This window comes from Halictus rubicundus, chromosome 11, assembly GCF_050948215.1.
Source record: "Halictus rubicundus isolate RS-2024b chromosome 11, iyHalRubi1_principal, whole genome shotgun sequence".
Lineage (NCBI taxonomy): Eukaryota > Metazoa > Arthropoda > Insecta > Hymenoptera > Halictidae > Halictus > Halictus rubicundus.
This window is the reverse complement of record NC_135159.1, coordinates 11,405,698-11,420,515: the sequence shown is the minus strand read 5'-3', so window position 1 is coordinate 11,420,515 and position 14,818 is coordinate 11,405,698. Positions and strand designations below refer to the sequence as shown.

At 38.8% G+C, this 14,818-nt stretch overlaps 4 protein-coding genes across 5 annotated transcripts; 1 reads left to right on the top strand and 3 right to left on the bottom strand.

Moving 5' to 3' along the window:
* Positions 1–350: 350 nt before the first annotated feature.
* Positions 351–2,050, bottom strand: LOC143358901 (RNA transcription, translation and transport factor protein-like). Its single transcript, XM_076796423.1, has 4 exons — positions 1,806–2,050; positions 1,223–1,444; positions 1,031–1,132; positions 351–950 (listed from the first exon to the last, which is right to left on the bottom strand). The coding sequence occupies exons 1-4, from the start codon at positions 1,864–1,866 to the stop codon at positions 586–588; spliced, it is 750 nt and encodes a 249-aa protein (XP_076652538.1). The 5' UTR covers positions 1,867–2,050; the 3' UTR covers positions 351–585.
* Positions 2,051–3,027: 977 nt separating this feature from the next.
* On the top strand, positions 3,028–6,370 carry LOC143359173 (transmembrane protein 26). Its single transcript, XM_076796921.1, has 6 exons — positions 3,028–3,221; positions 4,291–4,468; positions 4,543–4,950; positions 5,020–5,372; positions 5,459–5,809; positions 5,943–6,370. Exons 1-6 carry the CDS (start codon positions 3,028–3,030, stop codon positions 5,977–5,979), a joined length of 1,521 nt encoding a protein of 506 aa, XP_076653036.1. The 3' UTR covers positions 5,980–6,370.
* A 200-nt stretch (positions 6,371–6,570) lies between these two features.
* LOC143359172 (uncharacterized) lies at positions 6,571–10,024 on the bottom strand. The gene is made up of 4 exons (XM_076796920.1): positions 10,020–10,024; positions 8,872–9,339; positions 8,387–8,684; positions 6,571–8,260 (listed from the first exon to the last, which is right to left on the bottom strand). Exons 1-4 carry the CDS (start codon positions 10,022–10,024, stop codon positions 6,638–6,640), a joined length of 2,394 nt encoding a protein of 797 aa, XP_076653035.1. The 3' UTR covers positions 6,571–6,637.
* Positions 10,025–10,077: 53 nt separating this feature from the next.
* LOC143358902 (uncharacterized) lies at positions 10,078–13,601 on the bottom strand. 2 transcript variants are annotated; one of them, XM_076796424.1, is made up of 5 exons: positions 13,279–13,601; positions 12,127–12,284; positions 11,862–11,973; positions 11,121–11,332; positions 10,078–10,439 (listed from the first exon to the last, which is right to left on the bottom strand). In XM_076796424.1, exons 1-5 carry the CDS (start codon positions 13,380–13,382, stop codon positions 10,333–10,335), a joined length of 693 nt encoding a protein of 230 aa, XP_076652539.1. In that variant the 5' UTR covers positions 13,383–13,601; the 3' UTR covers positions 10,078–10,332. The 2 variants fall into 2 exon arrangements, with proteins under 2 accessions (XP_076652539.1, XP_076652540.1); XM_076796425.1 differs by having other exon boundaries at positions 11,121–11,329.
* Between the last annotated feature and the right edge of the window lie 1,217 nt (positions 13,602–14,818).

The window sequence follows — 14,818 nt, the reverse complement described above, 5'->3', positions numbered from 1 at the left end:
CAAGGGCCAAGGACAACCAAGGGTTGTTAAATGGCTTCTTTGTGAAAACTTCCTGCGGGAATACATTCTTTTCCCGGGAACTTACAATCTTCAAGAAATAATTACAACAAACTTTAAATCGAAGTTTTATTTTAATAATAATACAAATACGTATACTTGGCAAATTACAAACAGCTATTTTGTCTTACCACTGTTAGATAGGAAAAAGTATGAATTCTTTCTAACTGTTCTGCAATACAAAACAATACTCGAGCAAAAGTATTGTTGAATTTCTATCCGGTTCTCGCGTAAATTCCTCGCTTACGATCGCTAGTAATTACATAATAAATAGGTACGAATGAACATATAAATGTTAGATCATGACAAAGTAAATTCATTTTAATCCTTCGTAAATCTTTATACAAAATTATAAATTAATGGTCACTATTGCTTCCTACTAATTTAAAGCAAATGTCTTATCAAGAGATTCGAGTATTCTATGAACTCAAACATTTTGCACGTGTTCCTCACGTAAATACATGTTCCTCATGTAAATACAAACAAAATATTCCGTGCGTTCAACTGATTACCAGCATCTACAACTATTTATTTTCCAACCTTTCCCAGCTTGGTGTCCGTCTTGGGATCAGCAGTGATGTTTTGTACACGAACGATTACTTCATTGATCGTCGTTTGAAGATTTCTGATGTCTTGAATGTAGAGAAGAGCCAAGATTTTGGCTGCGTTCTCGACAGCGGGTTTATTCAGGCTGAACCCGGGAGCAATATCCATCACAGGGAACGGTTTTCCCTTCAGTATTTTAGAATTTGGATTTTGCAGGCACTCAGGGTTTAATCTCCTCTGAACCATCTTACTGCAGGCTTTCAATGTGATTAGGTGATTCGGGTGTTCCGGAATTCGGAGGATCTTTGCCAGAGAATATACTCCTTTCTTGAACTCAACACTTTCAACTAATAATCACAAAACATTACAGATCAATCTGCAAAACGATACTACATTATCAATGTACTATTGTAATGTGTATACTCACAGTCTAAATTGTCGAGTGGATTTTTGGATTTGAATTTAGGCACCAGTGCTTCTTTCTTCATTTTCATTTTCATCTCTTTCACATTTTCTGAATAAGCCTCACCTAAATTATACAGTACAGTTTTTAAAATTCATTTTAATCTGAGAGCATGCTAAATGCAAATTTGTTTCTTCATTCTAGTTAGGTTCTTACTATTGTTTTCCATTTCTAACCAAATCGCATGTCCAATCAGCCACTCGAGTTGGTCCAAGGTGTTGCCTGTAATTGGACATTTAACATCTTCACAGTATTTCGCAAAAATCTTGGGCCATGTTTCACTTTTCAAATCTCGCAAGTATTTACGATCTTGTATATCGTAGTGACGTATCTTCTGGTCTTCAAGCCAGACAATTACTTTGCGGAAGTGTTGTGTATCTGCAATATATTATATATTATCATTATTTTCAAATGCAGCATTTCCTGAATTATTATCTTGTAGTAAATAAAATGCAAAGTGCCACGATATGTGACATCTCTTAACTTGTTAACATGATGTGACATTGTGATAATATTGTGATAGACAGCGGATTTTATGCATTTATAACAAAATTGAGTAGGCGTAATTTAAAACGGTTAAAATATTAGAAGAATTTAAAAATACTGTTATATTATTTTCAACCTATTAAACATATTAAGGAAGAAAATGAATTTACATTCGATTCCAGTGTGTTGCAATTCAAGTAGAAAATTTTTATTTTGCATAAAAATCCTCTATCTACATAGTGATAAAACGCACCGTTCACGTCAACTTTGTCCCATTCCACGTAACCTAGAGCTTGAAGTCTTTTCTTAAGCATGATTGAGCCTGTGACAGACCAGATGCGTTTTAAATGGAAAACAGACTTCGAAATTCGTTAGAATACCATTAAACCGGCAAAATTGGTCAATTAAATCGATACTGTATGCGCATCACGTTTCTTTCAGCTGATAGTGTTCCGGTTTCGAGAAATTTGATCACACTATATATACTCACCACTATTTTCACATACATTATTGGAAAGATAATTGGGCACCATCTAGTGACAAAATGTGGTACTTCGAACTACCTGATCATGTGGTATGAAATTTGGCTAAATTTTATTCGAAATAAAAATAAGAAATAACAATATAAAATAATGAATATCATTTCCACTATTTTATCTGGTGAATTTTTAACAAAGAATTGTTTAGTAAAAAGAAACACTACAATGAATTTTATTTGGTACCTAGGGAGGTCATTTGCTTTCTTTAAATAAATTACTACTTATTTTAAGATTATATCATGCGAGCTACGACGATATAATCTTTAAATTATTATTTTATTCTAATTTATCAATTATGATTATAAATTATGAGCCTGTTGTGTGCTACAGCATTTGGCTGGCTACAGATTACCTAAACCCCTTAGTATGCCCCTGAAGCTATGCAATTTGATATTATATGTTCACGAAATAAAATTGTATTTCATGGTAATAAATCAGTATTGTAAAATTAAATTACTATTATAACTATGTTATCATTGTACTATTGCTTTGTAATTCATTCTATTATTTAAAATAAATTACATAGTAGTAGAACATATTAAATAAAGTAAGGTAGACGAGACAATAATTCCTCAAAGTTCTTATTTTAATACGAACGTAAAATAAATGATACATACCGAGCGACAAAATAAATAGATATTTCTTTATCGGATCACGCGTGCGCGGCGCTATTTGAAATCCGAACCCTAAGCGATCCAGGATAGTTTTGTTTCAGTTGCGACATAGTGAACCGCGTTGAAATTGCTGTGTCGCCAATACATTTCCCAAAAAAATGTAGTTTCCCAATAAGTTCTACTAAAAACTATTATTTTTCTATCGTTACAATTATTATCGGAAGAAGATGTTTCTTAATAAATAAACGAGTGTTGTGGATCGTCAAAGTATATATTAAGAAGCACAGAGATTTTTTTTATTATAAAACAGTATAGTTCAACGATGGCAAAATTCTTAGCGACCGTCAAGGCGATCATCACGCGACTGGTTTTCGCTTCTCACGGTTTTATAGCCATTTGGCAAGTGACTACTTTCAAAAAGAATCCTCTTTTCTGGTATCTCAGCTGTCCGATCCTGCTGCTGTTCCTCGAAGGCATTTTCACACTCACTATAAAAGAGAACCAAGAATGGAAGTGGTAAATAACAAATTTCTTTTACGTCTATCTAAATAAGCCAAAATAATTAAAAAGGGCTAAACATTACTTAAAATATCAGAAAGACATTCCCAAAAATTATTCCAATTTTTTATAAGGTAGATACGTCGGCAATCATTTTTAATTCCTTGTTAAATTTTAATTACTAGACTGCGGATTCTGTGCGTTTATGAGGAAAATGGGTGGCTGGTATTTTAAGCAATGTAAAGATTAGGGGAATTTCGATATATCGATATACTAAAATTATTAATAAAAGAAATAAATTCCCATTTGGTTCTCGTATCTCGCAAATGACGCGAATAATTTTTACTTTGCATGAAAATCCGCAGTCTATTAATGCTATGCAAGTTGAATCAATTGAAGTTATGAAATTGCAAATTTTTGTAATATTTTTTGGAAGTATCGTCTACGAGTATAAATATAAGAATTTAACAAAATAAACGACGGGATCGACAGACATGTGGGAGGGTCGACAGAGTAAAACAAGCCTACTTTCCCGAGCAAGGAAGGGTGTGTTGTTGTGGGACCATTTCGGTTTGACAGTCGGAAATTGGAGCATTAGTGACGAGAGTGGGACGAGACATAATCCACTATCACTCTCAGACATAGAAAGAAGGCTACGTGTAACAGTGACCTCTTTCTCTAATATCCTTTTCCATTCAAATCGTGTGATCGATTTGGCCGAGGATTCAGCAGAAATCCTGCACGAGCCTCTTGGAAGAAAATTAATGCCACTCGATATTAATCTTGCCAATTGACTGGCGGCCGCGAGGCTTGCAAACATTTTCAAAAAATTAATATAACTTCAAAATAATGAACGATATACAACATTTATCACTTTAGAAAGACCTCGAGTTGAAAACTAATTGAATCTGGAAGAACAAATATAAAATTTTGAATCTTTTGTTTTTGTTAAAGAAAAAAATTCCTAAGCGGCTCCTGTGCCGTGCAATTGGCGCAGACATTTTTTCTTTTACACAAAGATCCGCAGTCCAATAATATGCAGGTGTATAATAATTCTAATTTCCTTCATATTTCTTCCATTGCGTAGGTTCTGTCCGTCCGTGTTCCTGTATCTCAGCAGCGTGGTGCCAGCAATATGGCTGTTGGAGTTGGACAAGGTCGACAGAAGACTGAAAGCCTTCGAATCCAACGTGAACATATCAGAGAACCTGGACCTGAGCAACCTGGCTGCGGAGGATCTGAAGCACCTGGAGAAGGCATTGGGTGTGAGTGGATCTCCCAATCCTACAAACAGAATCCACACAAAAATGTCAAAAACTAGCTTTAACTAATTATTCAGGTGAACATAAATCTGCCAGACATCCAAATCTCCACAGAAACGTGGGTCACTCTGATAGAGCAATTCCTGATGCTGGTCCTGATCATCGGAAGATGGATGCTGCCGAAGGGTGACCTGACACGCGACCAACTCAGTCAATTATTGTTAGTTTACATAGGAACAGCTGCAGACATCATAGAGTTCTTCGACTCTTTCAAGGAGGACAGGATAGCACGCGAGCCTGTGTTAGTATACCTGACGTTGGGAATATGGGCGTGGTCCTTGATGCAGTTCACTGTTGTCCTGACTGCCACCAAGTCCAGGAAGTCCAGGCTGTCTTCAGGGAACGCTGTGAAGAAGAGGGTGCACAGTGAGACCAGCTGTTGCAGCATCGACGTATGGGGAATCGCTTTGAACATGCTTCTTCAGGTAGTCTGCGTTGACGATCTTTCATTCTTACCATTCAGAAATGTTTTGTTATTGTTGTTGTAATTTCAGGATGGTCCTTTCCTGGCGTTCAGGCTTATCCTCATCATCCACTACCGTATCGTCAGCTACATGAACATCTTCTTCACTTGCAAGAACACTCTGGTGATACTTCTGCAGCTCTACAGGCTCTACGTGGTGCAGACAGAGAACAAAAACAAGCAGAAGAAGAAGCCTGTCGTGAGTAATATCAGCATCATATCGAGAGGAGACGTATACAGGGATGTTAGGGGCAAAAGGGTCTGCGAAGACAGAAAGAGGAAGAGAAGGAGGGATGTGGAGGCTAATTACTCGGAGAGCGAAGAGACCACTGAAGAGACAGACAAATTCGAGTCCTCTCCTAGGAGCATAGGCCATTCTAAAAGGTACTCTCCATTTTGTCAATTGAACACAATACATAAAGGATTAGAATAGGACTTTCTATACATTCCTCTTTCTTAAAACTGAACAGGAAGGCCAGGCAAGACACTGGCTACTCCACATCAAGTTCTCGCAACTCTGCGAAGCGCAACAAGTCCCAAAGGAACGAACACAAAAGAAGATCTGCGCACAGAGATGAGTCCAAGCATGAAGTTTCCTCTGATGATGAGAGACGCAAGAGGAGAACTGAGAAGAAGTCGTCCGAGAAGAGCGACAGAAAGTATTCTGAAGGTGTCAGGTCAAAGAGCAAGAACGATGATTCCAGTAAGAGTTCTAGCAAGAGCAGGAAGTGCAAGGAGAACAGCGAGGACCAGTCCACGACTGAAGAAATGGCAGAGAAGACTGTCAGCGAGGGAAGCGAATTTGAAACTGAAAAAAGGAGGTAAACGTGCCATTGAACGCAGTGTTTGATTTATATTAATTGTATTAATTTTACCGGTAGAAAAATAAAATTTACACAGTGTTGATAAAAATGTAACAATAGTAAAAGCTAAATTTTTGGAGTGTCTCCACAGGTACGGCCATCGGAAGCGAAGACAGAACAGAGATTGACAACGAAGTCTCGGTATAGCTGCTCTACTGTGCGTCTATTTTGCGATTGTGATTGTCAGTATGTTGTTCATACACGCAGCTATAAACGACGGCTTGGTCTTGACCACAACATTGGAAGGATGATTTTACACTAACTCGAGCAAATTTACTTTTTCTATGTTCGATACAAGTGCCTGATTGTCTGAAAAATATATCCGAAGTACAAAGACGTGCGTATTTAAGAGCACAATATTATAATATCATTTCTATGTCTCGTTTAAACGAGTTTCAAATGCATCGAATAAAAACGATAATCTCTAATGAAACAAAATTAATGTATTAATACTACTTTAATAGAACTACCCGCCTCTTAAACAACTTAAATTATCGCATACATTTGCACTATGATTCTGTTTTGACATCCTATAAAAAAAAAGAATTAATGCATAATCTTTTTCAACTTATCTCAAGTGCAATGATTAAGAAGGAATACACGATTCAAAACAGTTCTTTGGCTTCGGTAGAGCTACAGGATCGTTAGAAATGCGAGTGGCGCAATACACTTCATAAAAATCCTCAACTCATACAGTCGGGGACAAAATTAACTGGACATCCGCGGTCCAGTTAGTTTTCAATTTCTCTTAATTTTGTCCCCAACTGTAAAAAAGAAAACAGCTACTCAGAAAGTCACATTCTTGCAGGTCTCCAGCCACTGTATGCTCTGAGCAGCGTCTAAACTATCGACATAGTACGCTAGATCATCCTGATGTGTCCCAGTAGCAGCACAATACAGCACGGCTGTATTCCCCAACAGCTCTTGCAAAGATTGAGTCTTCATTGCCGATTCATTCACCATGGTCATCGAATTATTTTCTTTCTTCTCCAACTTAGTACTTTGAGACAATTCTAGGAACTTGAAATTCTCAGGGTGACTCTCTGGCGCAGGATCTACAGCTGCGTGATCAATCTTGAATATCGACTGTCTGTTTGAAACAGTTACAGTTTTCCTTTCATTTGAACTGCTCTTCATGTCTTTCAGTTTCTCCACGGTCAAATGAAACCGCCGCAATTTCCCTTGAGGGAACTTTATGTTCATGTTCCTCATCAAGGAACTATCCTGAACAGGCTGCTTCAAGCTGTTATTCTCTTTATTCGACACCTCTTTGATCCGAATGTTTTTCAAGTTGGCATAGAATCCCTGGTTCTCAATGGCTGGCTTCTTCGTGCTGCTCTTATTATACTCTGACAAGATTTTAGCTATCTCCGAAGCATCGGTAGCACACCAAGTCTTGTTCAGGTTATCGGACATTACCTTGGCATTGACTTCTTTGGTAGTCGTTTCGTAAGGCAGCTTGTTCTCGCTAACATTTGGTTCTTTTGGTGCTATGACCCTGTTCTTTTGCGAGTTATCGAGAAGATACTTTGTCACAGTGAACTCAACCTTGTTCCCACGTTTCACGGGAGGCTGTTTCAAAATCATCTTTGAACTCTCTGGCAGATCATCGCAGGGAATCGCGTTTTTGAACACTGAAGGTATATCGAACAGAGTTTCGTTACTGTCTTCCAGCTTTATCAGGTTCATGTTGCTAGGTAACGGTCTCAAGATCTGACCATCTTTCACTTCCGAAGTATTGACAAGGACTAGATGGTTACTGGAGGAGCTCATTATCTCTTGCAAATGTCCAGTCTGAAGAGTTCTGTAGGTGGTGAAGACAGCAGGCTTCTGAGAATTAGCGGCGTACACCTTCTGCGCTGGAAACAGTCGTGGTTTCTTCACTTGATTTATGTTCTTAGCACTCTGGGACTTCATAGTCGCAGAGTAGTTGCTCGATAGTTTGTTCCTGTCTATCAGTTTGTGCAAGCTCTCCCGGTTACTGGCTGACGACTTGTATTTGACAGTAGATTCCGTAGTATTTCTGGTTGAAGATGGCTTTTCTGGCTCTTTGATAGTTTTAGGCGACTTCTTCTCGATTAATTTGTTTATCTTACCCTCGACGTTGGTCTTGTAAGTGGGAGTCATCACTTGCGAACAGTAGCCCAGAACACAGTGTAAACTCTCGTGCATACAGGCCTTAAAGGACTTTGGTTTCTTACATGAAACAGGTGTCTTTGCATTTTTTAAGGTTGAATTTTGAGTCGTATTCATTCTCCTGTTTCGTTCCTTTTCGCCAGAGGGAGGTACAAAATCACAACGAGGGTCTACAGAGACCACTTCTATCTCAGACCGATCGACTATCTCTTGGTAAGCCAGACCATCCAAGCTGGTATAGTAACGACCCAAGTATTCTGCGGCTAAGCCCACCTAAGTAGATCATTGATATTATTGAACATCCCAAAATCACAAAGAAAAATGCATCAAATTGACACGAGGGACAGATGAGGGATAATAAACAATACTCCTTGTGCCCTACAAATTTTTAAATCATACCTGAGGATGAAAGACTGGTCTCTCATGCATACCATGCACCGGCCACTCTTTCCATTCCAGTTCATCTCTCACTGTAGGCGCTTGATATGTAGCTCCTACATTGTACATCTTCCTTGTGACGGACCGTGTGTTCATGTATGGCATCGTGGAAGATTTCCCTCGCTTAGCAGGCTCTAAATCAAAGAATGTCTCCTTCTTCTTCGCTGAAATCAATTGTTGTCTTGGCCTGGAAAATCCTTTGTCTGGATCCTTCTTCGTCACACGTATCGGATTCCTGCGAATTTCTCTGGTCCCACGGCTGCAAAAGATTTATATTAGATATCAGGTTCTGAATCGATTCTAAATAGTTGGAAGAAAATGCTATGACTCTTAAGGGTCATTTGGTGTTTGAATAATTTGAATACGTCGAAGATATAATTACAAGAAAAATCTTCCGATGTTCATACATCCAATGATTTTCGTCAGAAATGCATAAAATTTCTTACGTTCTTCTCGTGGCTCGATGAACGCGTCTAACTTTCGTGGGCGCGCCGAAAGTGGATCCCCCGCTGCTGGTTTCCGTGGAGTCCTTCACATAATCGCTATCGTCCTTGTATTTTCGGTCCTGTTTGTACGCAAACGTTTCCGCAGTCAGTTTCTGAGGCATTTCGCTTCCTTTGTAATGAACAGTCTCCGAGGGCAACGGGTCCGAGTCCAATCGCTTCCGGAGAGTCATTTTCTGATCATTGCCGATCTCGGTGACTCGATGTTGGTTCTGCAAGCGATGTTTCAGCGGACCCGACTTGTTAGGGTGTTTGTGTGCCAGTGCTCTGTCATTTCCTTTCCCTATCACCGCGATCACGTTCACGTCATCGTCCTCCTTGTGTTCTATCAAACTCGTCCTCGTTGAATTATCCATTGGAATCTTCTTGGCAGCCGAACATCCGGTTATGGTAACGCTGTAGAATCTATTCCTACACCATGTGTTTCGATGATAGATTGTAGTTTTAATGTTAATTGAGACGGTTATAGGTTTCGGTTGCAGGTAATCGTACGGTGGGTTAGATTTCCATGCTTTTGTTTCTCGCGGTTGAACGGGAATAGCGGCGTCATCTACCAATTCTTGATTCGATCACATGGTCGTTGCTTTGTTTTGGAAGAGCTATACCAACTGCAATTGAAATAACAGGAGTTGAATATGCATTTAATAATTTTAGCTTGAATACAAATGTTCTATAATAATAGATGTACTTATTGGTTAAAGTGATTTTATCGTATAAATCGCGGAAACGCATGTGTTTAGGTTTTAATTGATGACTCTTGTCGTGTGTGTATAGTTTTACTAGATTGGTAGGTTGTTGAGGAAGTTTGAATTTGAATTTGAAAGATTCTCAACCGTTCGATGTTTATTTTACTACGTTCAATAGTACTAAATACTTTCTGTCACTGAAATTGTGTCAATTAAAGAACGATTTTAAGTAAAACAATTGTAGTACGGAACAATGGACAGTAAATAAAATATAAATAGGAAATAAATAAATACATAGAAAGTGACATAGAACTCAGTCATCGCCTAATTGAAAATATGGAGAGACATGTACGATAACTGTTGTAAATAAATAAATGTGCAAATTAATAAATGTCTAACTCGTACTTCATAGGAACAAGGATGAAGGGGTAAGTTTAGGATGAACAACTCGACGGTGTTATGGCTGCTCGCGAGCGCTGAGTTTTATTCCAAACAAAATACTAAAACTAGAATGGCTATCCGTTCGTACACGCGAGTATTGCAATTAGTATGTATAGAAATACGAAATATAATATACAATATATAGCATCGCTCGTATTGCACGTAGACGACTAGAACCGAAAAAATGTACAACATTCATATGTAAAGTAAAATGTCCTTTGGCACTCTCTATTCCAGCTTGGGATTTATTTACAAAGAAAAGGAGAAAAATCTCTCTTCAATTCATGTTGTCTGTGGTTAGGGCGAGGGTGGTTAACACTGATCGTCTGTTGGGATTCACCCCGAGGTTCTCCCAATTTATCCATGACAATCGCGCTGTCAGATCTGCAAACAAACGTAAACAATCAATCCATAAAATCTGCATTCCAAAAAAAAAAAAAATTACAGGAATCTACACTAACGATTAAGCACACTGATTCGAATATCGTTTATCAAATTCGAGGCCTGAAATTATTATTGCATGCCATCGGAAGTGTAGTGTGGAAAGGGGAAAGGGTACGGTCGGTAACCGGTCGGTAAACGAAATCGCGTGATACCGGCCGTCGGTATAAGGGATTGTTAACACTGAACCTACCACCGTCGGTCAAAATGACCGGTTCTAGATATTTTATTTTACAAATACTGAAATTATAAGGATGATTTCGTGGGAATGATTAAATGAATATATTTGGTAGAGCATGTATTACACAGGGTGTTCGACTACAGGAAAATTTAAGGGGTGGTCCTCCAAGACGTAAGCAACGTACACCTCTGTCGATCGGGTTGCCGCATTTCAGGCGGATTTTAAATTGATGATAACTAATAAATGAAGCCGAAATCGCAATTTTCTTATTCTTCATTTTCGTCTTATATTGTCTTGGAGAACCACCCCTCAAATTTTCTCCCACCTGTGGTCGAACACCCTGTAACAAGAACCGCACAAAATCCAAACAAATTCGATCTCGTAATTTTTATGGTATAGGTTTAGCGTTAAGATTACAGGTGATCGGACACCTGTCTACCGACCACTCGTGTTCCATTCAGCACGTTCCCCGTTGATCTCTCCTCTAAGGCACCTCTCGACGTATGTCAGCGGATCGAGCCTCGCTGCCAACACTTCTCGCAGTAGAGCAATGTACGCTATAGCCAGACGCAGGGTGTCGATCTTCGACAGCCTCTTCTCGTATGGGAACGTTGGTACGTGGACTCGTAGCTCGTCGAAAGCCGAGTTGATGCTGCTAAAAACCGTAATCAAACTGACAATCCGTTTACTCGTTTAACGGACTTTTCCCCAGTCAACTAATAGCCTAATGCTACCGGCAAAAAACCTAGATTTAGTACAGCAAGCGTCTGTCATTGTAATTGTACAGGCTGAACCATAAAACGTGATTAATTGCGATTATTTTTTGGTAAACATGATACAGTTTGAGGCTTTACAACTTAATTACTTGTTTAATCCACGAGGTAGTGGAACCTCTATTATCCGAACTGAGTGTTCTACTGTACTTGTGAATGAAACAGGTAAATGTGCTCAGAATGATATCGTGTTTGGACTCTTTTTAATCGGAAAAATGCGACGACTACGTTGTTAATGGTTTCGTAAAGAAATAATTGAAAATTCAAAAGTTTTCATTGTAAAAATCGTTTTTCGAAAAATGACTCTGGGGGACAATTTGTTTTTGGTGTACAATGAGAATTGCGACTAGAATAATTCGAATAATTAATTATTAATTGTCAGAGGGTGATGTGTTAAGAATAATTTCTCACCTCAGCATACGTTTTCTTTCCCTTATGTTTGCGGCGTGTCGTTGGATTCTGTAGGGGCTGCCATTTGGATAGTAACCCTCCTCGACACCGTTTATTTCTGTGTCGTTGTGATCTGCGGGGAAGGGAGAACACTGATTTAATCTGGTTAAATTTTTAACGCGAGAAGGAAAATAATTTTACAATTTAAAATTAGTGATCTTGCAATACTGAAAGAAATTCTTTTGGGACGTTAGTATCAATTAATTGCAAATTTTACTGTGATTACCAGGTGTGGAGACAGGCATGTGATAATGTAAAGGCGAGTGGGTGTGCGAAGAAGTGTGTGGAACATGCTGAGCGGATCTTCCAGCATAAACGCATGAGGGTAGCTCTGCTAGGTCCTCTTCACTGATGTCGCTGGTTGGACCCACATAGTACTGTGTACTGCAAACATAACAGGAGCGTGTTTCTTCTTCTGATAATTTTAAGACGTTCAAAACAATTTATTGATATTTCTAAATAATTTCTATCTTTCTGTTTCAGGGTTCGTCTACTGATTTTTAAATGGATACAATCTGCGCTGATAATGCATATTTTTCGACCCTTATTGTACATTTTTATTGCACAAAAGAGACTGTCTTATCAAGAAACAGAGTTTTCAAGCCTCATAACAAGAGTAGGTTGAGGGAAGTATAATTTTCTGGTTTTTAAAATTTTATTCTTGGACAAGGTTTGGTTCAAGTGTGGCCTGGGTCTACCTTGACCCAGAGCATTGAGGTCATTGTTGAAGCTACTAGAAAGTAGATGGACAATAGACAGAATGTAAGTAGAAAATACATAGTACATAGAAAATAGATAGAGAATAGTATAAAACTATATGTAGTATAGTATATAGAATAAATAAAAATGGATATAAAATAGATATAAAATTAGTGTAAAATAAATGGAATAGATAGGAAACGGATACGCAATAAATATAAAATAAATAGCACATAGAATACGGGTAGAAAATCCATATAATAAATCTAAAATAAATACGGTAGACAGAAGATAGATATAAATGAATGGATAAAAAATAGAGTACACAGACAAGAAAACAACAGTAAGAGGACTGTACCTAAAAGAAGAATTCTTATAAAATACGTTTAAAAGAAATTGTGTTAGAAAAGCTTGTTATCAAGAGCCACTCTCTCAGAATGAAATCACCATTTAGCAACCCCCAAATTAAAGACCTTGACAAACCACTAACTTTAAATAAGTTGCTAACTTGAAAAACCCACGATAAAACCACGAAGCTGTAGCTCCCCAACTCTACTTTCTCCCCCCAAAAAATAAATCTAAAAAATGTACAGGAAAAAGATGTATTAAACAAAAAATTTTTTTTTTTAGACAAACTTCGTCTGTACAGGGTGAGATTCCATGAAGAACGTCTGCTTACCTGGTGCAGGCCACGGAGGAATCAGCAGGCCTGGCATTCGCAGCGACCCTGTGCCTCATCCTCTGCCCCCTGTCCTCGTAATCGTAATTAGAGTGACTCGCCATGCCTCCCCCTCCTCTTCACCAGCTCATTAATCACTTCACTGATCCCGGAGACCGTTCGTCACCGATCCAGGAGCGAGTTTCTCTACCTCGCCAGGCTCTGGTACACTTGAATCGGTGAAATCGGTATACCCTAATCGTTTCTCGTCTATCGGCGCTAACTCGCCTCTCTAGATCACTTCGCGGGGGTGAGCGGGTTGGGGGAAACGAGGATCAACGTTGCGTGCAGGTTTCAGACTATCGTCCGAGTCCCTGGGGAGGCTGGTTTATATAGCGAACGCAGCCACGAAGCGAAGGGGATGATCGATACCACCCCTGGGCGGAGATCTCGTCCAATCGCGATGGTTCCCAGTCACGAACTTTCGACCGATTGGCCGACCGGTTAATAGCGGGTGCTTCATGTCCCGAAAGTTCTGCGGTTCATTGTTACTGCCCGACTGAAATTTTATTTCCATCGTTTCCCGCCACCCCCGCACTACCAGCCACCGTCTACTTGCGGGGGGTGGGCGAGGGGGTGAAATTGTCCGGCGGGGCTGGAGGAGTTTCAATTTGCCGGCGACGGATCCACCGGAGAAGGAGATCGGTCTTCCCGGAGAGATTTCTTAAAATCTCGCCAGTTTTCCCGAGGAATTTTGAATTTTTTTTTTGTTATTGCTTAAAGGCTATCACCTAACGCGTCCAGGTACCGTGCGTTTCGTCGAGATCAGGATGAAATTCAATTTTCCAAGCGCAGTTCACCAACGAAGCTCCTGCGACTCGGATTTTATGCATTTATGACAAAAATTATTAGGTGTAATTGTAAGTAGCAAAAAGTTATTATTACGTTATTTTCAATCTGCTAAACATAACAAGAAAGAAAATATTTTTCTATTTCACCTCAGCTCGTTGCAATTCAGGTGAAAAATTTTATTTTGCATAAAGATCAGTCTACTGATCATTATTTCTAGTTATTTGTTGTCTGCAAGACGGTTTTCGCACATTTAGGAATTTTTTTCTGGAAAACTGTTGAATCTTCTGATTCGAGATTTCGCACACGTATTTGTCGGTGCTTGAAGCACACGTGTGCTTCATAAACATGTTTAACACTAGGTGTACGGAGCACTAAAAGTGGCCAGTTTGGATTATTTTGTAAAAACATCAAGAATACATTCAGCCAGATTTTTAGCAGCTTTTACCATGATATATGCTCCAAGGAATAAATGTGTTAAATATATTTCCTATAAATGCATTTTTACAATCACAATAATTGTAAATCAAAGAAGGTAGATCCGGCCATTTTGACGAGTCCCGCAAATCTAATGTTAAAACAAGTACGACTGTTTGCAACGTTACAAAAATAGAATTGTACTTGGTAGAGTCTACAGAATAATTCTATAGAACTGATAAGTCAAAGGAAAAAAAAATATCTCAAAATTAAAAATCTGATTTTCAAAGCTTTG